Source organism: Argiope bruennichi, chromosome X2, assembly GCF_947563725.1.
Source record: "Argiope bruennichi chromosome X2, qqArgBrue1.1, whole genome shotgun sequence".
Taxonomy (NCBI): Eukaryota; Metazoa; Arthropoda; class Arachnida; order Araneae; family Araneidae; genus Argiope; species Argiope bruennichi.
This window is the reverse complement of record NC_079163.1, coordinates 28104748-28128565: the sequence shown is the minus strand read 5'-3', so window position 1 is coordinate 28128565 and position 23818 is coordinate 28104748. Positions and strand designations below refer to the sequence as shown.

Here is a 23818-nt window from a genome sequence, read left to right as displayed (position 1 = left end):
TAATTTTCATCTGAAGCTTTTTAAAAATATTCCATAGTTACATATCTTATTCTATGAATAATTTTGGTTTGTTCATATTTTCCTACATTTATATTTAAGCCGAAATTAATGCTTTTATCTGTGATTTAAATTCTTATTCTCTAGAGTAACAGTGTTTTCTCCATTTTAGTGCCAAATGTTAGTTTTGAAGTTTATGCTCCAAGTTTTTTGGAACGCTTCTTAGAATCCCATGCTGTCATGTTTCAGGTACATTACATCCAGCTATAATGTCATTTCTGATCTTGTGGGAGGATATTTTTTCTTAATTTTTAATCATTGCTGAAATTTTTTTCAGGGTAATTCAGGATTGAAGCCAAAAGAAGGAGAAATTACATCAAGACCATGGCAGTGGCCCATTAATTTAAGAGTAGGTTAAAAATAACTTGCTTCAACCTTTTCATTTTTTTATATATATAGAAAAATATTATAAATCAATATTATAAAATCTACAAGTTTTTAAAATGTATATTAAAGTATACATGCAAGCCTTAAAGTAATTTTAGGATTTTTGGTTGTAATCAATTCATAATACTTTAATTCATCCAAATTTCATTATTTATAATACTGCGACTTATTTTGTTATTTATTTTATTTTGTATTTCTGATATTTTATTTTCAGGGGCAGTTCTTTTCTGGTCAGCAACTTCGTATTTATTTGTTAGGAAACCCAATTATATGGTGGGCCAACTTGATTTTGCTTCAAATATTTTTCATTTTAAAGCTTGTTTTTTCAGTGTTGGAACAACGAGGTTTGCAACTTTCACCTTTGTTAAAAGGTAATACTGTTTTTTGCTGCTCTCATTTTCGTTTGAAAATTCAGTCTTGTCATTGCCATCACCTTGTATTGTATTAAATAGTTTTATAATTATTGTTCAATTTTGCATTTCTGTATAATAGCAATTAAAATTTACGAGAAATAATTTTTTTGTTGTCATTAGTAATTGTTGATCTAAGTATTCATTTTTATTTGTAAAGAAAAAAATGGAAGCTTTTGAAAAAAAAAATTGGGATTTTTTTTCTTTTATATATTTTATTTCTTATAAAATAACTATCTGAAACTAAGCAAATTGTAATCATAATGTTTTAACAGGTTGTATCATTTATAAATTTTATAAGGCCTTTGAACTGTCCATGTTTTTTTCATATGTTTATTTTTTATCTCGGAGCAGAACGTAATGATATTGAGATAAGGTAGAAAAATATATTTAAGAAAATTATAAATATATTAAGAATGTTTACTATGTTTTTTAAGAAAAGCGTTGATTGATTGCCTGTAGATTGATTTGTGTTTATTTTCATTTGGAAAAAGATTAAACCTGGTTTTATGATATAAAATTGAAAACTGGAATTATTACGGAGTCACTTCATCATGATTTAAATTTGCTTAGAAAATTTTCTGTTTTAAAATAGGGTTATTCTTCTAACAATGAAAACTGATTTAAGGGGAATATTTTAATGTGAAATATTTTATCGCCTATTTTAATAAACGGCAGAAAATTTCTTAAAAAAGAATATTTATGTCTATTTAATACAAATACTCATTTAAAAAGGTAACTTTCATTTTAATTTGTAGTTATTTTATGTAATACTCTAAGTAAATTTAATTTCTTTGCAGATGAAAATAGAATCCTATCCTTAATTATTACAATTTTAAACATAAAATGAACTGGTGTCAGCCCATTATATATATATAATATATGTGTGTGTGTGTGTGTGTGTGTGTGTGTGTGTATTTATATATAGATCATATATAGTGTATATATTTTTTAAAAAATTACATAATGAATTAATGAAATTTGAAATTTTGTTCTGTAACAATTCTTGAATTTGTTTAATATTGTTAATGCTAAATTAATTATTCTATTTTTTTTCCAGAATTAAGTAATAAAACAATCAATGCTTCATTTTGGTTGTTTTTGGGATGGGCATTGCATTATCTGCCATTTTTTGCTATGAGCCGCGTGTTATATTTTCATCACTATTTCCCAGCCCTAATTTTTAATTCTATGTTATCAGGTAAGAAATTTAACTTTTATTTTATCTAGCTGTAACTCTGTTCTCATTACAAAACTGATAAAATAATGCTCATTCTGCTTTCCTTCTAGCTGTTATTCTGAATTATTTAACGAATGTAATTCATCATTTTCTACCCGATTCTATGGCGAAACTCATTCAACATTTAATACTTGGTTTGACATTAGCATGTGTTGTATACAGGTAAGAAATTTTATTCTTTAATTTTCACAGATTTTATTATTGATGCAAGAAAATCTAACATTTACTTTTTGAAAAATAGAGTAACAATCAGATTTGAACCAACGAACGCAAAATATGTTTCTTTTAACTGCCTTAAAAAGCACTTTTAAAAATATCAATTGAAATGCTAACATTTCAGTATCTACTAAATGTAGACTCTGCTTTAACTGTTTTAGGCAATCTTGTTAATTTGCTTTATTTTGAACTCCGATTAATATGGGATATTTGCTTTTAAGATATCATATTTCTTTTCTCTATCTTTCAAAAATGACATAATTGTAAATTTTTACAAATTGGCAAGAGTACAGTAATTTGATAAGTTGCCTAAAAAGACTTCAGAGACCGTTCAGAGGATACATTATCATTTTTTCATCCTTTTCTTTTTTTGTCACTGAACAATGTCAGTATTAAGACTTTAAATTTGTAGAAAGCTTAACTGATGAAATATAATGTCTTTGAAAATTTTTAAGGGGAAAGAAATGTGATACACCATATTGACTCTTTGTTTATGAAATAACGAAAGTATAAAAACAAAAAAGCTTATAAAACGCAGGATTTTAATATTTACTATCGAATTAAAAGAGTTTTAAAATTTTGAATATGATTTTTATTTATTTTCAAGAAATTGACTCGGAAGCTAAAACTGTTTCAGTGGATTTACATCAGTGTAATACAGCATTTTTGAAACTTTATTTAAAAGGGAAGAAAATGAATAATTTAGTGTTATTTAAAAAGAAAAAAAAATGTCAATTCATTACATGCAGGGTCAAAATAAAACATTTACAATTCTTTATCTGTCTGAATGTGTATGTTAATTCTTTTTAATGGTATTTTTCATTGCATAGAAACAGGCAGTACAATTTTTTTTGACTTAAATTACACTTAGTATAAAGGAGCCAAAAGGTTTAGAATAGAACATGTATATTAACGTGTAAAAAAAAAAAAAAAAAAAAACAAGCAATCAAATATTAATGTTGAGGTATCTATAAATTCCCAAATAAATTCTAACAGAATGCATTTCACTGTCCAGGTTTAAATATGTATAAGATCTGTGCATGAGCTACCATATCTTTATTAATCATTAACCACAGCTTAATTAAGTAAATTATGAAATATCATGTGTTAAAATGAATTTGTAGAACTAATTTGAGACATTTTGATTCAAATTAAAAATTATTTTCTTATTTCCCTCCTTCATTCAGAAAACAATAATTTAGTCATAATCTGCAAAATAGAACTACCATTCATTAAAAATATTTAAACAGTGTAAATGCTTCTTTTTTTTTTTTTTTTTTTTTAAAGAAAAAAAAGAAAGAAACCCATTAAATTGTACATTTATGAAGAGGAAAATGTATCAAATATCTTCAGTAAATAGAATGATGAACTGGATCTGAATATAGTGGTTGTCTGGTTGCAATAGATGCAGTGGATTATTCACTATTAATTATATATATGTGTAATTAAAATTGATAAATTAATATAATTGATTCCCAACATAATTTTTACTCGATCTAAAAAATATGTTCAATATATTATACATATTTAAAGAATACTAAATATAAATGTAAATTAATATTGAATTTTAAATTAATTTTCTTGCATGTATAACTCATTGATATTTCGGAACCATATAGTTATTAAAAAAAATATCAAAGCTTACAATAAAGGGCAAACAATCTACCAATTTCAATATTTTTAAAGAATACTTCTTAGTGTAGATTAACAGCTACATGCGGTTCACTACTTTAAGGACAAGTCTACATTTTAATTCTCTAGATGATTGTGCAAATATATCAATAATTATTTCTGCATCCAAATCATCAAATAATTCCCTTTCAATTCAAAACAATACCTAAGATTCCAAGATCTCCACAGATAAAGAAGCTCCCAACCCTTTATGAACCACTTCCTTAACAAGGAAATGAAAATCATTTCCATACCTCCTCTTCTGCCTCCATGGAAAGCTCCAGCGACAACATACACCTTATTTTTATTAGCTGTTGAGATATTAGCTTTAGCTAAATAAGCTATATAATTTAGTCTTTTTATACATAACCAAGAAAAAAAAATAATAATCATTAATTATAATTTTTAGCATGTTTCATTTCACATAAAAAATTTAATTGAAATACCAATGCATTTTTTTTTTCTTTGTGTGTGCAAGTAGTTCATTTCTTGGTCTTTTGTAATAATTAATTCTCTGAACTTAAGTTATATTTAGTGTGATTTTGAAATTAAATTAATACGAATAATAAGATATGCAACTCAGCTGCTTGCTTTTGTTGTTTTAAACACCATCACCTTTGGCAAAATAAAGAGAAAAAAAAATTCCCCAGTAAGATTCGCATTTCTTCCTCTCTGCTCAATAAAATACATGAATAACACATTTACTTCGAAAGAATATCCAGAAATCTCTTCAATAAGATTGATGCCCCTTTAGTTTCTCAACACTGTAAACATGATGAAATAAATGTCCCCTCCCCCAAAACATTCCAAACTAAGAAAAGACGTATGTGGTTCTTTTTCTTAAATGTGGCTTTGGTCATCAAACACATCGGTTCTTCCGTCCCCTTATATAGATTTTAGTGAACTGAATAAGACTTTCTTTAGATTTAAAAAGGTAAGTTACCTTATTAATCAGTCCTGTAACAGTATAATGTAAGTGTAAAAAAATAGGATTGGAAAAAAGCGCATCGCAAGTATCACACACCTCCAGCAAAGAGGGATGACATCCCTTCAGTCTCGCTCCAGCACACTGACAGTTATAAAAATACAAGAGGTAAATAAGAGCGACCAATTTTCAGAGGTTGCATGTTTGTACCAAAAAGTAATTTTAATTGTTTACTAGTTACTAAAGAAATTCTAGAAAATCACTGCTCTTATCTTTTACACATCATCCTGGGAGCCCACATTGTCTTATGTATAAGGAAACCCACTTGACCAGTCCACCACTGAATACAGATTTAGTTAATACGCTTTGATTTCTAATACAAAAAGAGAAAAATATGATAAGCTTTATACATTTAGAAAGGAAGATGTGTAAAACTGAATTCTTACAAAATACAGTTTAGAGATTCCTGCAATTAGATTGTTATATCCAATAATTAGTCGGCACATTTTGGTTTGGGAATGTGAAATTATTTTGATAAAATTAAGATGGTTATTATGAGTTTGAAAATTTCAAGGCATAATTGGTTGATATATTTGGCAAATTACTTATGTGCTTAAAAAAATCATAGAATAGAAAGCTTACTTTTTTCAAAAAAAAAAAAAAAATAAATAAATAATTCTGATATATGAACTTTTTATCCTTTCCTTTCAAAAATTTGTCAAACTTAGATCTGCCAGAAAGCAATGCAGCTAATAAACTCATTTCCATAGAATGAATGCATGCACTTCATGGAGAGGGAAGGGGCGCGCTTTGCAAATTTTTCGCATAAATAACTCAGAGGCAAAATGTCAGTAAACAGAAATACAATGAATGCAGAACCAGAATTTAAATTTTTATTAATAACATTTTTCTGGATTGATTATACAAAGATGTAGATTCAATACACGATTACTGCCCATTGTTCAAGACATACCATTATTTCAGTATATATCTAAGTGTACATTTAATTAGTCACCTAAAAATTATTGCAGTGGAGCATACAAATGATTTGTAAGAAACATAATCCAGATAAAAAGAACTGATTGGAAAATACAGATTATTAAATGTAACTTATATCTTAGGATGAACATTGTTGAAATAAAAAGTGCTGTAAATAACAATCATTTTATAGTTGATTTAACATCACAGTTCTCACTAATAATGATTTTCTTACAGCTTCATTTTATTCAGTCCACTGGCATATGGAATGGACAATTCTGCTGCTGCTAACAGTTCAACAAGCAGGATAAAATGGTTAGATTCATGGGAGTTCTAATTTTATTTTGTAATTTAAATAAAAAGATTCTTTTAATAAAAAAAAACTGCAATGAAATCTATTGAAATGCATATTTATTAACTGTACTAAACCATTTATTTAGGGTTCTTTCACCCTTTTAGCTAATATATATAGTAATATCACATTTAAGTTTTTCCACAGGATAACTATTTACAATCTTTGAAGCAATTGCAATGCAGCATTATCATGAGGCACCACATGAAAAAAGGCGGTTAATAAATCTTTGCATTTGAAAAAAGTCTCATGGACAAGCACTTATTCAGTTTTTTTACCGTACTTATCTCACTTTGAGAAAGCTCGCATGAATAGTTTGGAGGACTAGGGAGGTACACATTCCTCTTGTATCTCAGTCAACAATCCCTGAGACTTTAAGCAGTTTATGTACATAAAATCATGTACTTGAAGCTGCAAAAGTCTGTTAGAGCTGTAACAGTAGATTTATGCACTAAAAAAACACCAAAATCAGTTTAGATGAAATCCCTTTTCTCGAGTTGCAGCCAAAAGTCTTTCCTTCATTATGTCTTCTGAAGAATAATCTGGTAGTTTCAGATAATGGGCGCAAGTATTCACTGATGGGTAACTTCCATCTGTTGCATCAACTTTTCGAACAATAGTCAACCTTGGGTGAAGATTGGCCAAACCACCAGGAGGTAAAGATGAGCAACCAGTTGCAAACTGCAGAAAAGACTTTCTCTCCTTTCCATCCATTTTTACTAAAACATTCACGAAATTCTGGAAGCCAAGGCTGCAAAACAAAAAGTTTCCATATCAAGTAAATATAAAATAAAAAACCAAAGAACTCTGAATACTTCCATTTTTTATAAAAAAAAACAAATTATTCTTTACCTTTCCCTTGTAAAGCCCAGCTTTGGTTCGGTGTATGCAAGAATATCTTCTTTTGTCCATGTTGGATTTTGATCACCACACAGCATCAGTCTCACTTCTTCAGGGCTAAAAGCTCCAAGTTTCTCCATTGGGAATACAACATTAAATCCAGCTAAAAAGAGAAAGCATGCTTATTTGGCAAGTTAAATGCGATGCATATACAGTTTTTGTAATAAGAGTTTATAATAAAATTATGATTTTGACCGATTCTTCAAGATTATTAATAAACTATAATATTTGGTTGAACCATCCCCTAAAATTCAGCAGCTTCATTGCGTAATGTATAAAGCAATGTCAGCAAATGGACTGTTCTGGATTGCTGATATTGTAAGTTGATGCAGAAGAAAATTTATACTTTTCATCCCTGACATGCCGAATTTGTTACTGCAGATTTTTATTTTTAATCTTATATAAATTGACTTAATTTTGGAACTAGTTATTATTTTTTTTTATTTTTATGAAAACTAAAAATTTGTTTTACATTACCAGACATTGTGCTTCGGCAGTGTTACATAAACTAACATTAAAATTGTTGCATTATTACAGAAATAAGTATTAAAATTTAAAAATACACATTTAAAAATATGCATTATTATAAAACAGAAAACAACCACTGAAAAAGTGCTCGACTTATGCACTTTTTTTCACACACCTTAATTCAGTCTGCATTATATATTTACATGAACCATCAACATTTACCTTACTGCTGAAATAGGTTGTTCTTTTTAGAAATTACAGTTACTTTTTCAGTTGTGAAAGCAGAATTTTATTTTCTTGATCGTTTCCCTTCTTTATTAAGCCGTTGGGTCAACTATCAATTAAAGGAAGGGAACAATATGCGTGACAGAAAAATAAATGGTTGCCCCACCTTTTTGGGACACCTTGTATATGTTTATTAGAAGTTCTGTGGTCAAATATAATCAAAAATAAGAAAACTTTCTAATTGAAAATATACAATTAATGCTTAGACAGTTTTACTTCATACGTAAGAGCAATGAGTTTATATTTATGAACTAACTTAAACATGGTACACATTCAGAAGCATTTATGTGAAGATTAATCGAAGTTCCTAGAAATGTAAGTTTGCATCAATAGTTTTAAATGCCTTTAAAGAAATCTAATGGGGTGGTCGGCTGAACACAAAAAGTCTAAGCATATTTTGTCTTTATTTTTTTAAAGACTATTTTCAAAGTGCGAATTTACTATGAGAATATTTTAAAGTCTGAAATTAAAAACTCCTAGAATCGGGTATAATTGTTGCATTGTATAAAACCTTAACCTTGAAAGAAAACAACAAAAAAGATACCTTTAAATGCTTCCATCTGCTTGCGAATACCAGTGTGTAGACAATAGTCGGTCATTAGCTCAACATATTCTTCTACATTATCTAGTGTTACTCCCTGCAGAAGAATGATATTTAAAATTTTAATTGAATAAATTCAACTTTATCAAATAGGATTAATTTAATACTATCAAACATTAAGTTTCTTAAAACTGCTGAATATGTACAACAAGAATAATATTAAAGAAATTTTCAGTTTAAAACATCTTTTAATAAAATAAACAGCTATTTTATAAATAAAATTTTAAAAATATATATTTATTTCTTTACTAAATTATATATGAATTAACATCACTTGCTTTCTAAAACGAGAGAGAAAATCATACATACTATATCTTCACCGCCTGATTTTAAGTTAACAGCTGTAAAACCATAAACTTTGGATGGAGGAAAATACTGAAATGTGAGGCTAAAAAAAAATAAGAAAAACATTACAAAGAAATGAAATTTAAGAATTATAAAGGAATGTTCAAAGACTGAAAATATATAGGTAATGAATTTGAATTACGTTAAATCTTCAATTTTCACTGCCATTCCAGGATTTTGACAATTTGGCATAGGAATACTTAAATTCTTCAGTTGGTTGATGCGATCTTCTTTGGAAAGACTTCTCTCAGCTAAAATGCAATGCTTTTTTGAAGCTAGCTCTTGCAATTGCCTTAAAAACTTAGCCTGAAGTTCATTAACCTGTTCAAGAAAAAATTTAGAAGATTTTAAATACAAATAATTATATTTAATTCAATTAAATGTTTTTAAAATTTAAAACAAATGAAATATTTATATTTGAATACCATTTCTCAAACGACTTGAAGAAATTCAAGATACTTATAAAAATTCTTTTATAGAAAAAATTATCTACATTTATTCTTTAGAAGTAAGATATTTTATGTAAAGATGATTAATTTTAATAATTAGCATTAAAATTCCTCATTTGTAAGGTTGACTTTTTTCCCCACCAAAAATCTAGCAACTTCATTATTGCCAATTCTCATCTTTAATTTTTTTCGGGGGGGGGGGGGGGGGAGTGTATATTCATGATACTGAATTTTATATAAATATTACCTAAAAAATCCTTGAATACTTTTAAGTTTATACATGAAAAAATATGACAGTAAATAAATAAATTTTTAATTATGTATAACATTTTTTTTTAATTATGCAGATATCACATTTTTGCTTTTCAATCAATGGCACACTACATGTAGAATAAATATATGATAAGTTTTAGTGTAATTGTTACTTTTTTTCCTAACATCTTCAGGAAATTGTAAAACTTCTAGAAGTAATATAGTCAAGCAAATTATTCCAAGAATAAATGGCAATTTGAAAATGTTTTATGAAATCGTTTAGGAAAATAATAGGTTGTTTTCTAATTTTATTGATTTGATAACACGTTTTTATATCTGTTTTTTATATTAAGCAAGAAGTTCCTTACCATTATTTATAAATAACCCAAATGACAAGAATCATGAAAAATATAAACGTATTAATTTTTTCTCAAATGTATATATATATTTTTTTAAAATAGAGGACTATCAAAAAATATAACACAAAATACTTAACACATAAAAGTGTGGAAAGGTCCTAGATAATATTTCTTGCAAACAATTTTACCCAATATTATGGATTATTATTATAATGAAACCTACCATTTTACAATTTTGTTACAATATAAATTTCATAAGCATATACATGATTGTGATTGTGATTAAAAAAATATTTAATTTTTAATTAATGGATTCCAAAGAGGTAGATAATAAGTAAATAGTTACAATAGGATGATGCTAATTTCAAAAAGTCATGACAAGGTGAAATGAATGTTTAACCAACCATGTGAAACAGCAGCATAATACAATAATTTTTGTAAATACAAAAAAAAAAAAAAAAAAAAAAAACCGTAAGCGTGGTGTTTACGGTACGTACAGTGTTTTATTTATTTATTTTCGTCATAATGTAGTTACATTTATACAATTAAGTAGTTTTCATTCTTTCCATTAAAGTGAGTAAGAATATTAATACAATGAGACTTATTATCAACATTGAAATGAATCGTTCAACATATATCAATGTGAACAATTCATCAATCTGTAGTTCACTAAATTATGCCAACACTCATGTCCTTCTTAACAGATACTGCATTCTTGAAGAAAAACGGATGCATTTTCACCACAATTGTTACACTATTTTCGCATGCTAGGATAACTGACACGTTTGGATTTAAACTCTGGATATATAGTTCATACTTTTAACAATTTCCAATTAAACATGGATTCACGTTTAAATTAAACAAAGAGAACAATTAATAATCCAGTTTGAAAATAATCGATATTTTATCATTTGTATCTTAGTTTTATAAAATAAATTATATCTTTTAAAGGTTGCACATAATTATTCAAAATAAGATAATAGTGTAATAAGTGTTATCCACCCTTGGAACAAAAGGTAAAAATGATTATTTAACAAACTATTTTTATAGAATCCATCAACTATTTTAAGAAAATTTTCATAGATACATTTTTTTTTTTTTCCAATACACACAAGTAACAACACGTCAAAATGCAGTCGTTATAGCTTCATCTGCAGATGACCTGCACACAAAACCGTTGAATAATTGAAACTGTACACTACTCACTTCCAAGAAATCTTCATAACCAAGAATATCATGAAACCAAGCATATGAAGGTTCTGGTGGGGACTTTTTATACTTTTTATTTTTCTTATGCTGTTCCTCGGTGAGAACTACATAAAGGTCGTCTTCAGTGAACGAAGAAACCATTGCAGCGACAGACGGACTAGATACAGCTTCCCTGGGACGCAAGAAAAGATGACACTGTCAGTAAACTAATTTTTAAAAAATTCATTTCTTTTAAGTTAAAGATAAAGAAGTTTTTGACCTTAAAACATTAATTTATAATTCGATTAACTTTCTAAAATAATTACAGAATTATATTTATACACAAACACAATATGCGGCGGGAAGGGGGAATATATTTTTTTAATTACACAAATAAATCCACAACTATTATATTCCATAATATGCAAAAGAAAAATGAGTGATGTATAGATAAGAATGTTTTAAAAAATATATCTTTTGAGTTCATACTCTGCCTTTAATAATTAGAATAGTGAATTTCCAATCTGATTTTCCCCCTCAATATACAGCAGCCTTTGACGTTTGACTGCTGCAAAAGGCTATAAAGATATACCTAAATTTTATCATGAAATGTTTTGATTTGTTACTACCTTTTGGAAAAATGAAGAACATGCCAAATGAGCATTACAAGGTTTTGATTACCAGTTTAAATTTCTTGACTCAAGAAGTTAAAATCTTTACATATAATATATTATATATTTAACATTCTAATGCCATTTATTATAGGGTTCTGGACGACATTCCTAGAGAAACTATAACAAAGGGAAATGGATTTTTATTTTAAAAGAATATGATTATACAATGTCATAACTCTTTAAAACTTTCATACAAATATATTGGATAAAAAACAAAGAAAACTAAACTTAACAGACTGACAGACACAGCATTCCACCAAAATAAAATCATGCATACTTTATTCCAATTAAATATCTATATTTATAATTAACTGTTAATTCTAAAATCAAATAATTGTCCGGCTATTTATAATTTCCCCAAGCTTTGTTCAATAAATTCGGTTGCCGAAACCAATACAAAAATATAAGGACACATACAAAAAAGCTATATATGTCTACAAGTAAAAAAACATGCTTACCTATCTTTCATTTTACTTAAAACTTCGCCATGGCACATCAACTTCAAAAACGGACGAGAAATAGGCAAATCTACTAAGCGATTATCTTGCAGTGCTTTTGCCAAGAACATTCCAAGGAAATGGAAGTAAGGTATAACACTTTCGACAATTTCACCATCTTGAGGCAATGGAGCTGGGAAGAGACCGTACGTATTGGTTATATAATAACCTGGAGGCTTCACAGGCCCGCTTTCTATTTTCTAAACAAAAAAAAAAAAAAAAAAAAGAGATTATAAACTTGTTCCTCCTCTTATCGCAGAAAAAAAAGAAGAAAAGGTAATGAATAATGTTGATAAATCAAGTTATATAAATGTGCAATGTTGCTTCTTCGTGTAGTTAGTTTCATAGTAAGGAAGACAAATTTACAAATAACTCGGATGGATGCTGAACAAGCGCCCGATTAGTGACCCCAGTTTGACAAACTGGATGATATTAGAATCAGCAAGAATTCTAGCTATAGTACTATTAGGACGCGAATTATAACTATCCTTTCAAAAGTTTCCGTGCCCTGCTGCGGAAACTATAAAAAGTCGGAAGACCGAATTAAAGTGAGTCAATATCAGTAGAGCGCAAACGATGAGTCAGTTGAGTTGAACATTTAGTCATGCGCCGAGTTTTGGAATCAAGTATTGATGCAATGTCGAGTCGTACTGAGCAGCCAGACCAGGCGTAAAGTTAAGCCATTAGTGAGATGGCACGGTTCAGCTAAAGCGGTAGCGGACATTTGAGGGTCAAGAATAGTAGTGTTGTATCTCTTTCTTCGCAGTTCTGCCTGAGCACTTTGTGCTTTTACGGTTTTTACAACTAATTAACTACTTCTGTGCTGTTATTTATTATTTGTGTATGTTTCGGTTGTGTTTTTGTAGTCTATGTGTTCGTGACTTCATGTTGAACAAACGTCGCTCTTTGTTACCGAGCCAATTGAACTGTTTCATCGTACACCCAATAAATCGAACCCGTTGATTTTATGGAATTTCACGGAAATTTTCTATAGCAATATATGTCCAATTTAAAACGTCTTCCCACATAGCATACATTTACACCTTAGGTTAATTCACACACATCACAAAAAAGACGAGAGCAAGAGAAAAAAATTAAATTTCATATTCTTTCAAAATACATACTGATAAAGGAGTATCTCTAATATCATCATTACAAAGCCACAGTTTCAAGTCTCTTCGCTGTAGTTCTGCTGCAACTAAAGTGAAAAATTCTAAAGTAGGTCCCAGACCAGTACCTTCTTCATCAGTGAACTCGACCTGCATTTATATCATTATTAATTTATTAGAAGATAAAAGAATAGGATTAAGAGATTCAGAAATTAAACCGATATTCAAAATAGTTGTTTTAATTCTAGAAATTACATTACAGAAAGAAGAAGATCGATGCTTATGAGGGCAACAATTTTTAGATTAAGCTAGAAGGTGACGAATGCTCTCTCAAAGAGATCTTCTAATGCATTACTGATAAGTATTAATTATAATTAAAAATAACTACATTTAATCTTCAAATATCATTGAAGTACTTGAATTGATTATCTTTGCACTGCACTAAATGATGCTCTGCCTTAAAATTCGTCTCATTATGTGTATTAAATAGTATAATAAGAGAAGCAAATTTGTGTACTTTCTGTAATTGAAGATTTATCTTACAGTTTATTTGATATCCTACATGCAATTAAAAAAATTAACATAGTTTATTGGAAAGGAAGTATTACCCGATACAATTCATTTGCATAGTATCACATCTAACTTTTTTTAATGTCCTCCATTATGTCAAAATAATGGTATAAAATCAGTTTCCAAAAATCACTAACCTCTAAAATGCTTTTGCGAGCAGCATGTACTTTTAAAACTTGCATTGCCCAATCTAACAAGCGTTCACCTCTAGGTACTTTAACCCTTTCATGTTTTAGTCTGCCAATTCGGTACTCATGAGAATCATCTCTTCTTGGAGAAGGCCCACGATTCCTTTCCAAAGCCATGTCTCTTTGATTTTGCAGCCATACAATTGATCTAAAAAACAGTGAATTAATTATAATATGAACACACAGAATAAAAACCACAAAAATGTTATACTACTTAATAATTTTTAAATGCAATGTCAGAGAATATAATGTGTCTGAAAAAACAGACTCAATGATAAATTAGCAAATCTATTACATTCTATTAAAGCATATGAAGCAGTTTACCAAATCCTTGCCCATATCGCCTCCAAGATAAGATACTTCTTATTCAAGATATTTTTTATATAAATATAAATGTCATTAATGAAAAAAAAAAGAGAGGTATGAATGAACAGACCACTGAAATCAGAACTGCCGTTACACATCAGCCAAAACTAAAAATTCGCAACAAAAATTGGATATTATATAGCTTTCTATCAGAATTTCCCAGGGTTACAAGCAAAAATTTGATAAGTGATCAACGTCCCACAGCAAACTAATAATTAGATTTGGTCTACTACCTCATAATAAATTTCATAATGTGAGACAATTAGAATTACTAAGAGAGAGAAAGAGAGAGAGAGATAATGCACTTAGTCTCGCATACATAATTTGGGTGGAATAAAAAGCTGCATGCCTCCAGGCACAAAGCTAAGATATTAAACTATGAGAAACTAATCACTGAATCAATGCTTTTGAACAATATTAAACAACTTTCAAAAAATTTGAAATTTTTAAGAATGAAAAATTAAAAACATTTCTAAATCTGTGACTATATTAATAAAAAGTTTTTAAAATAAAAGCAACAAAATGATATATCATTAAAATATAAAATGTGATAGCTCTATTCATAGTTCAATAATTAATTTTTAAACAGAAATAAATATATACATAGTTCGAAAAATTCTTTAAATGATATAAATTATATCAATAAACAGACACCCTGTACAATACTGCTCCATCTTATTTAAATACGATGATAGGCTTTGTTCAAATATTGTATTAAACCCTTACTGGTTATATTCTAAAGAGATTAAAAAAAAAAAAAAAAAACATTCATTCTAAAGAGTAAAACTAGAAATATTTAGCATTCACTTTCAAGGAACTATTAATTGAGTAAAACACCCCAAATGCAATAGCCAAAAAGACTAAAGTGCCAACAGCTATAAAGTAAGCAAAATATGGTCAATTACAGCAAAAAAAAAAAAAAAAAAAAATCCAGCAATGTTTTAAAAAAATACAAAAATTTAGAAAAATCAAAAGCATCAAAACACAAATAATTTCTTAAATTACCTTGATGCACCAAATGCTGTACAAGTAAAATACAAATTTCTTGTTTCAAAAGGAAATATCATAGGACATGAATAAGTAAGATATTCGCACCAATCTGGCTGGGCACCTGAAGATAACACTAATGGATCCTGCAAATAATGGAATTTTCAAAAATGATTTCTCACATAACAGACAAAAATAATTTATATCACTTTTTAGAAACAAAACCAGTATATAGGATGCATTTTTTGACGTTAAAAACTGATTATGTTGGAAATCTGATTCATTATGTAATTCAAATTCTATTAAACTATTATGCTACTGAACTATAAAAGAGTGAATAGTCAGAATTTGCATCTTTTACATTTCATGCTTTCACATGAAAATAGGTAATTTATTAACAAATTTCTCTAGTAAGAAAGAAAAGCTAAGAAAATTAATTAGCATAGCTTCTTTCATTGCCTCCAGAAGTAGAAATAGAATCATAATTTTTCAATGGCGGCTAGATTATAAAATCAAAATTTTCCAGATGCATAAATTATTTCTTCCATGTAACGATTTGCAATTTCATAAATATACTTTCAAACTGTAAAAAACATAGAAACACTAGAAAATCATTTATTGTGCATAAGTGTTAAATTATATTAGCAGAATACACATATCATAATAGTAATACATCAATATCTCTTATAGTAAAATTTCATTAAGTATATTTAAAATTTAAAACGGTATGTGCAACTCACACTTGTTACACAGATTTTAAAGAATTTTTTGAGTTAATTGTCAAATGTCGCAGGTTACAATGGCAATTTGCCAAACAGCAGAAATTATCAGTAAAGGATTTTATCAAAACGTTTCTGAAATATTACAACCAGACTTTAGCAGTGAGCCCAGAATCATTCAGGGAGAGATATATTTTGACATCAACTATTTGCTGGAGTCCCTGACATATTGATTACATTTCAATAGTATTATTTATCAAGCAAACAATGTAGCAAGTACTACAATTTGTGAAGCGACGTAAATCATAGTTATCACAAACAGCAGAAATGCAGCTAAAAAATAGAACCGATTATAGTCATAGCAATAACTGTAAGAAATGAGCACCCTACGATTATAAAATTCACTACATCATAAACTTGCTGATATCGCATAAAAGAATACAGAATTATTATACAGAATAATTTTTATGCAGGGTACCTAAAATGTTTTCATGTAAGTGTAAATGTTCTTCATTGTTTTATATGCTATAAAAATTCAATTAATAATCTTCCTTAAATTTCGTAATACAAGATTTCCGAGGCATATTAAAAGTATATACGTATAATTCAGAGGAACTCTATATATAAACAATTCAATTTATAGAATTGTTTATTTATAGAGTTGTAGGATATATTGATCCCCCCCCGCCTGAAAAAGGGGGGAGGATCAATATATCCTACAACCAGATAAATCTCTGTAAATAATTTATTATAGTGTTTTTTCTAAGATTACACAATATTTAACTGGACTGCATAAAATAAAGTTATAATCTGATGCATGCATTCGACCTTAAACTGAAATTTAATCCAATTTAAAAATTAAGATTTGTCAAACTTATTTTAACCATTCAGAAGATTTACTCAAAAAAAAAAAAAAAAAAAAAAAGGATACATAAAGAGAAACTGTTGCAAAGCATCTTGATTTTAAAAAATAAATAAACTTAAGCACTTTTGTACATTCATGCAATGCATGTAGTAAGAAAGGTGTCAAAATGTTACTTTAAAAAGTTATTGAGATATACAAATAATTCAGATTATTATAAAAAAATTCACCATCGGATCCTATGAGTGTTTCACAAAAGACTGAGTTAAATTTAAAATAGGTGTAACTAAAGAAACAAAATTATGTGATTTGAAGCTAACTTTATTGGTGGTAAGAGTAATTGGTTCATTTCAAATGTGCACAAACCGAATAATTTACACAGAAAAAAATTCAGAATAGAAAAAGAGAGAAATATACATTGACAATATTTTTATATCCTATTCATGCTGCAGGCTATTTAAATAGAAGATAAATAAAAATTTGGAAAAAATTTGAGAGGATCATCATTACATACCAATCCTTGTCTGACAGAAAATATTCCCATTTGGGGCAAAAATTGGGGTAGACTCTTAACACCAATCCATAAAGGTTTATATATTATCATCAGGCATACAGGGGTGTTTGTGGGACCCCAAAAAATTCCCGGAAACTTTTACGGACTTACTACCGGCATTTTGGAGTTTCGAGAAGGGGGGGGGGGAAATGAAAAATTACAATTATGAAGTATTGAATGACCTAATTATAAAAGTTCAATGAATTACTTTTTTTGCAAAATTAATAACCATAAATTTTCAAACATATAAACTACTACATTTTAGGCAAATCTTTTAAATTACCTGAATTAATTCTTTTAAAAAAAATTATCTAATTTCTGCTGCTTTTTTTTTATTTTCTGATGTTTGTGGGCTTGTCTTTCTTTTGTGGTGAACTTCATAATTGCAGGAAGGTTGACTTTTATTTTCCTCATTTACAGTTGAAGAAATTTCCTCGAGAACTGCACATGCAGAGGTAGAAGCAGTTTGCTTTTCTGCTAATGTAGAATGTTTTTCAGAGACTTTTATAGGTGACTCATCTGAAATACATGTTTTTAAGTCCTCTTGATATGTTTTCCAACTTCTGTTCATATTCAGTAAGAGATCTTTGTGAATTGGATCAGTCATTGGTTTTTTTGAGCCATATTTTTCACATGAGGTTTCTTTAGAAGCCATTAAATCATATTTAATAGTCTGCACTGCATCTAGGGAATCAATCTTAAGAGAGGTTCTATAGTCAGTGACAAGTGTATCCATTAAGTTGAATGCACTTTCCACTAATGGGCCATGGAAGCAGCTAAGGCAGGCTTTGACCAATTTAGCCAATGTAGGATACTTATAATCATTTGTGAAATCATCTTTTAAATTAAAAACTTTAGACCAATATTTATCAATTGTACACTTGACTTGATTTCCACTTTCATCAGATGTGTAGAGCATTTCTTTGGTGATATCAATATCACTCTGGTATAACCGTATTTCAGCTTCTACTTTTGACTTTTCATTATCACTAAAAATATGGGACATAAAAGATGATAATTTTTCAAAAGCTAATATTGTACTGGTTTTACCTCTTAGCTCTGGATCTAATGCTGTAAAACTAATTAGATATGAATTTTTAAGGGGTAATTTCTGTTTCATATGCTGAAATTTCTAAATGAAATTCTCTTGCGTACATAAATAAAAAAATATTTCAATAAGCGAAACGAAAGATTTACACGTGCATCAATAAATGAAACGAAAATTTTACACAGCGAAGAAAAAAAAGTTCCGAAGCGATCAATGACAAATAGCTAATACGGCGAAAAATCCCCCTTCTCTACTTATTGGCGCCACGCCAGAAGAGATAAGACCTTTGAACCCAGAGTCACGTTATCGCACATCTGGTCGAACGAAGTCTCCCCCTTTTTTTTCTGCCGCGCCTACTTGCCGAAAAGAATCCAGAAGAGAATGTCCGAGAACCGGGGGAATGAGTCATAACTCGCAATAAGGAAAGAACAAAAAAAAAGTTTTTTCCCCCTTTTCACGCATTATCACTGCCTTTGGAGAAAGAAAGGAAAAGTTTTCACCACACACACTGACCTTGCGTTTTCTGCTTTAAAAGCAAACAAAATTACCCAGATCAAAATAAATAATTCATTATTATTCCTACTTCCTTTTGAACGACGATCCCCGGAAATTCCGGGGATCGAAGTTCAAAATCCCCGGAATTCCGGGGTTTCCCCGGAGCACAAACACCCCTGGGCATAGCTGAAATAAATTCTTCATCGTCTAAAACACTGACAATTAAAAAAGTTTGAACGTTTTTCAATTTGCAACAAAAGTTTGGCATAGTTCATGTTTTTTATGAAGTCTTCAGAATACTATTCCAGTATTTCAATATATAGCAAAGCTCATAGTTAAAGATAGAGGGGGGGGGGGGGGGGTCATGCGTTATTGAACATGTGTTAACACCTCTGAATCATCCACTCAAATTTTTTTCCATTCATAGGTTTTCTTTCTTGAATCTGGTAAACTATGACTAAGATTTCGATTATCATATTCAATAGCTGAAGGGAAAAAAAATAATAAATAAATAAAGCAGGAAATTATTTTTTACTTTTTAAAGACATACCTGTAATTGCTGGACTAATTTTGTTGTTATTTTCTTGCTAATAAATTCTTCAGCATGAACTTTAAATGTAGAGTCTTCCCAATCTAGGGGAAAGAAAAAACATGAATCAGTTGAATTATAACTACATCATCTACAAATGCTTCATTATACATATAAACAATTTTTGAAAGCAGAATCGTAGCCGAAGACAGAAAAGACACTTTGAATTTTTAACTTCGTTTTATTTCCATCCGGGGAAGCCCGATTTTTTGTATAAGAGACAGAACAAGAGCAGATTAGCGTACAAGAGAGCGAGAATAATTTTCCCAGTGCTTAAATACAATGAGATTCTAATATCTTCTAATACGTGTCGACCACAGGCCAGGGAATCATAGTGATCTTTTAGAAGAATTTGCTTAAATCAGGAATTTTTTTATCCCTTCACTCGGAGCGTGTAAATCGCTGAAGAAAGCATTTTTACAGAGCTCTCTGTTACATTAATTAAACAGAAAAAGTAGAATGGGGTCAGGAAATAAGAGAATATTTTATAATGAAGTTAATATGGGCTAATTTAAGACAAAACTTTGGAAATTAATTAAGTTTAAATTAGATTTTTAAATATCATTACATACATACCTAGGCAAGTGGTACACAACTATTAAAGCAAATACTTCTTACGTTTTAAACTTACAAAATTTATATTTTTTAGAATTCATTAAGCCTAATATTAAGTTATAGGATACAGGACTTTAAAAAAAAATGTATAAACTCTGAATAGATCTTTTATTTCTATAAAAAAAAACTTCCTTCAAACTATAAAAATCAATAAGAATAAAATGATTCTTTGACTTGATATGAAAATGAGTATTATATGATCAACTCAGTAAATTAAAATGGAATGCCCTGAAGCTAATAAAGTACTATCTGCACTAGTGCACATTTAACAAACGCATTTCATTTTAAGCATGCTGAGCTAGAATAGTCCACCCCCGCACCCCAAAACACAAGTTCAATTTGAAACACAATTTTCAAATTTTCTGAAAAATAATACATACTGTGCGAAGTTTCTTTTGAAAGCACATAAACTAGACGCAAGACCTGTAAAACTTCTTCAACTGTACAGCCTGTAGGTTCCATTGAAACGGACGGCAAATGACAAGAATTGACACAGCCAAATCCTTGATCCCATCCCTTTCCAAAATCTTTTGATGTTTGATGTTTACCATTATACTTTATATCCTAAATAAGAAAAGATAAAACAAAATTATATAAAGTTTTCCTTACTCAGAGCAATTTTTAAATTCTCAAACACTTAAAGCATGAATAGTAATTACTGAATAGACATTCAAACATAATAGGATAACTGATTTTTACATATTTTATAACATAACACCATTCAGACAAACAATGCAGCTTAAATATAAATTTATTTTATAACTATAATATCTGATAATGCACGCCTATAATTAATTAAATGGATTAATTAATCACATACAATAATATTAAACATCCTAAAGAAAGGAACATCAAAGAGAGACAAGTTATATATAAAAAAAAAAAAACGTACCTTAAGTTTCTTTTCTTTGGCTTCTTTGTAAATAATACTGAAAATAAATTTTATAAAAAGTTATTAAGGAATTAAACTCTTTGTTAGCAAAATGTTGCACAAAATTTAATGCGCATGCACAAGTTTTAATTTACTAAACTATATTAAAAAAAAAAAGCAAATGAAATAATCTTAATTATAATATATCTCTGAAAAACAGTATTTTAAATCATTTATTATCTAAAACGGAAATAAAAATGATTCTTCATCCAAATATGTTAGAATTTCCAATTCGCATAAACATAACTTTTATTAAATATCAGATTTTTTTAAACAAAATTTAATTGCCTTATGTAATTATTTCAATCATATATTGGAGCATCAACCAATCTCAACACATATAATTGCCAGGTTACAAAAGCATTTTATAACTTGTATTTAAAAAAAAATAAAATTAAATTGGATATCTAGTGCAATAATTTAAAAAAAAAAATGGATTGTGAATTTAACCTGCAACATATCAGTTAGGCATCCAAACAAACTACTATAGAAATATTTTATGACACAAATATCATTAATGAAAAAAACTAAACATTCAAAATATGCTACAGGGCAAAAAATAAAATAATAATGCAATATTTGATTTATAACTTATTTGTTAAGTTCTTTTTTGTATTACAACTGAATCTTATTTAATTTACGTACAAAATCGTTATAAGTCGAATTTTAAAAAATGTTTATGGAATATTTGCATAAAATGTCTATTTCTGGAAACATAACAATTCACATTCAATTGATGGAAAAACATGTCCCACAATACATACGTGTAAGTTGGTTCCCATATTCGTCTAATTTTGTCTTGACGAGTTCCCATTTGAGAATCTTGTACTACTTGTTGTACAGCACGGAATATAGTCCAGTCAGGATTTGAAAGTTCAAAAACTACATCTGGCACCTTAAAAAAAGAGTGAGTAAGATTAAAAGAAAAAGCTTAAAAGTCAAAATATTGTCCTTCCTTATTAAAATACTACAAAAATCTAAATATCCATACATAATTATTGCAAATAAGTAAAAGAAAATTGATATTTGAAAGAAAAACACACAAAATATGAAAATTAATAATATTTGTCCAAAATCAACACAATGAAAACTTTTGACGATATGAAATCAGATGTTTACCAAAGTTATTTAAAATATTAACCCAAAGAAAACAAATATGAAATAAATATCAATATTTTACAATATTACAGCAAATGATAGTTACACTGAAAAGCAAAAAAGTGCCATACAAAAAAATTAAATTAACAGTGCTATCCTCATTAAGTTTGAAAAATCTTATAAAGTCTGAAGAAAAATCTGAGACAAGAATGCTTAACACAAACAAAGAAATGCAAAAAGACACCATGCAGTAACAGTTTGCAGTGATGAACAAAGTTTATGGACTTCAAAAGAATTTTGCTTCAGAAAATATAAGATAAAAGGGTTTCAATTCCACAAAGGTCTCTAAGTTTTGGTTGAATATTGTGCATTACGAATGATTTTTTTTTTTTTTTTTTTTTTTTTTTAGCAATTTGAGTAAGATCCTTAAACTAGGATATTTTCAATTTTTATCTCATCTTCGATATGATGAGTAAGAAAAAAAAAAAATGTGTGATATTGACTTAGAAAGGTAAATTTACATGAAAATGTAGTTTACTTATCCAAACAGTGGTTTTATTTGTGCTACCATGGTATTTGGAAATATTGTCAACATTCTAAAAACTGCTGTTAATATTGAATTGAATCTAGAATTCCTCTTAATTTGGTTACAATAAGTTATAAAAATGAGTGATACTGCTAGCTTTATTATTAATCAAAATTGTTATATACGTTTATACTGTAAAAGATTAACATCATCACACTGTTCAAGAGAAGCAGTATTAAATTAGGCACATCATTTGCCAGGATAAAAATCCTCCCTCTGCATCCATCTTTAGAAAGAGAAAGTAAGAACATAAGAGGTAGTTCTTCAGCGGCACAAATATGCATCTTGAGCAAAATTTTAAATTTTAACTGTCTAAAGCATAGATAATTTGAAAGGCAAGAATTGGTACATCAAAGAACAGAGAGGCAGAATGCAAAATTCACTAAACAGGATGGCTACAAACATTATGAAAATTTTCCCCTAACTTTAACCTGATTAAATACATAACATTTCCCAGATTTATGGCTACTAATTATCTTAATATCCTGGCTTGCCCATATTCAGAATCACTATATTTGTACAATGCACATTATTAAAAACTCCTTTGCAAATTATTAAATAAGTAAAAGTAATACATTTTTGTAACATTTTAATTTTATAAAATGTAATGAGCATATTAAAAGACTATTAACACAATATATTTCACTTATTAAACATAAAAAGTACAGAAAATTTTAATAGAATATTTTGCTTCAAAAACCACATAAGAATTCTCAGAAACATTAAAATAACATATTGAAACATAAGTTATGTTAACAGTAAAGGTTATTTTATGATTTTTGATCAATATTTTAAAACAGTTCAAAAACTAATAAGAGCTCTTTGTATAATACCAGAAGAATAGCATG

At 28.5% G+C, this 23818-nt stretch overlaps 2 protein-coding genes across 7 annotated transcripts in view; one reads left to right on the top strand and one right to left on the bottom strand.

Moving 5' to 3' along the window:
- The window catches only part of LOC129960848 (protein O-mannosyl-transferase 2-like), a 36643-nt gene extending 30365 nt beyond the window's left edge, over positions 1-6278 (top strand). The window contains exons 15-20 of the mRNA XM_056074541.1: positions 170-246; positions 335-406; positions 659-815; positions 1915-2055; positions 2145-2256; positions 6122-6278. Of these exons, the coding sequence (XP_055930516.1) occupies positions 170-246; positions 335-406; positions 659-815; positions 1915-2055; positions 2145-2256; positions 6122-6221 (659 nt within the window). The 3' untranslated portion in view covers positions 6222-6278. The remainder of the gene's footprint in view (positions 1-169; positions 247-334; positions 407-658; positions 816-1914; positions 2056-2144; positions 2257-6121) is intronic.
- Positions 5778-23818, bottom strand: part of LOC129960846 (E3 ubiquitin-protein ligase HECTD1-like) — a 92687-nt gene continuing 74646 nt past the window's right edge. For all 6 annotated transcript variants that reach the window (XM_056074534.1, XM_056074538.1, XM_056074535.1 and 3 more), the window contains 14 exons: positions 22051-22181; positions 21248-21284; positions 20736-20919; positions 19702-19784; positions 15493-15620; positions 14071-14269; positions 13379-13513; positions 12216-12454; positions 11102-11276; positions 8978-9156; positions 8800-8878; positions 8434-8527; positions 7089-7239; positions 5778-6987 (listed from right to left, as the gene is read on the bottom strand). In XM_056074534.1, the coding sequence (XP_055930509.1) occupies positions 6705-6987; positions 7089-7239; positions 8434-8527; positions 8800-8878; positions 8978-9156; positions 11102-11276; positions 12216-12454; positions 13379-13513; positions 14071-14269; positions 15493-15620; positions 19702-19784; positions 20736-20919; positions 21248-21284; positions 22051-22181 (2097 nt within the window). In that variant the 3' untranslated portion in view covers positions 5778-6704. The remainder of the gene's footprint in view (positions 6988-7088; positions 7240-8433; positions 8528-8799; positions 8879-8977; positions 9157-11101; positions 11277-12215; positions 12455-13378; positions 13514-14070; positions 14270-15492; positions 15621-19701; positions 19785-20735; positions 20920-21247; positions 21285-22050; positions 22182-23818) is intronic.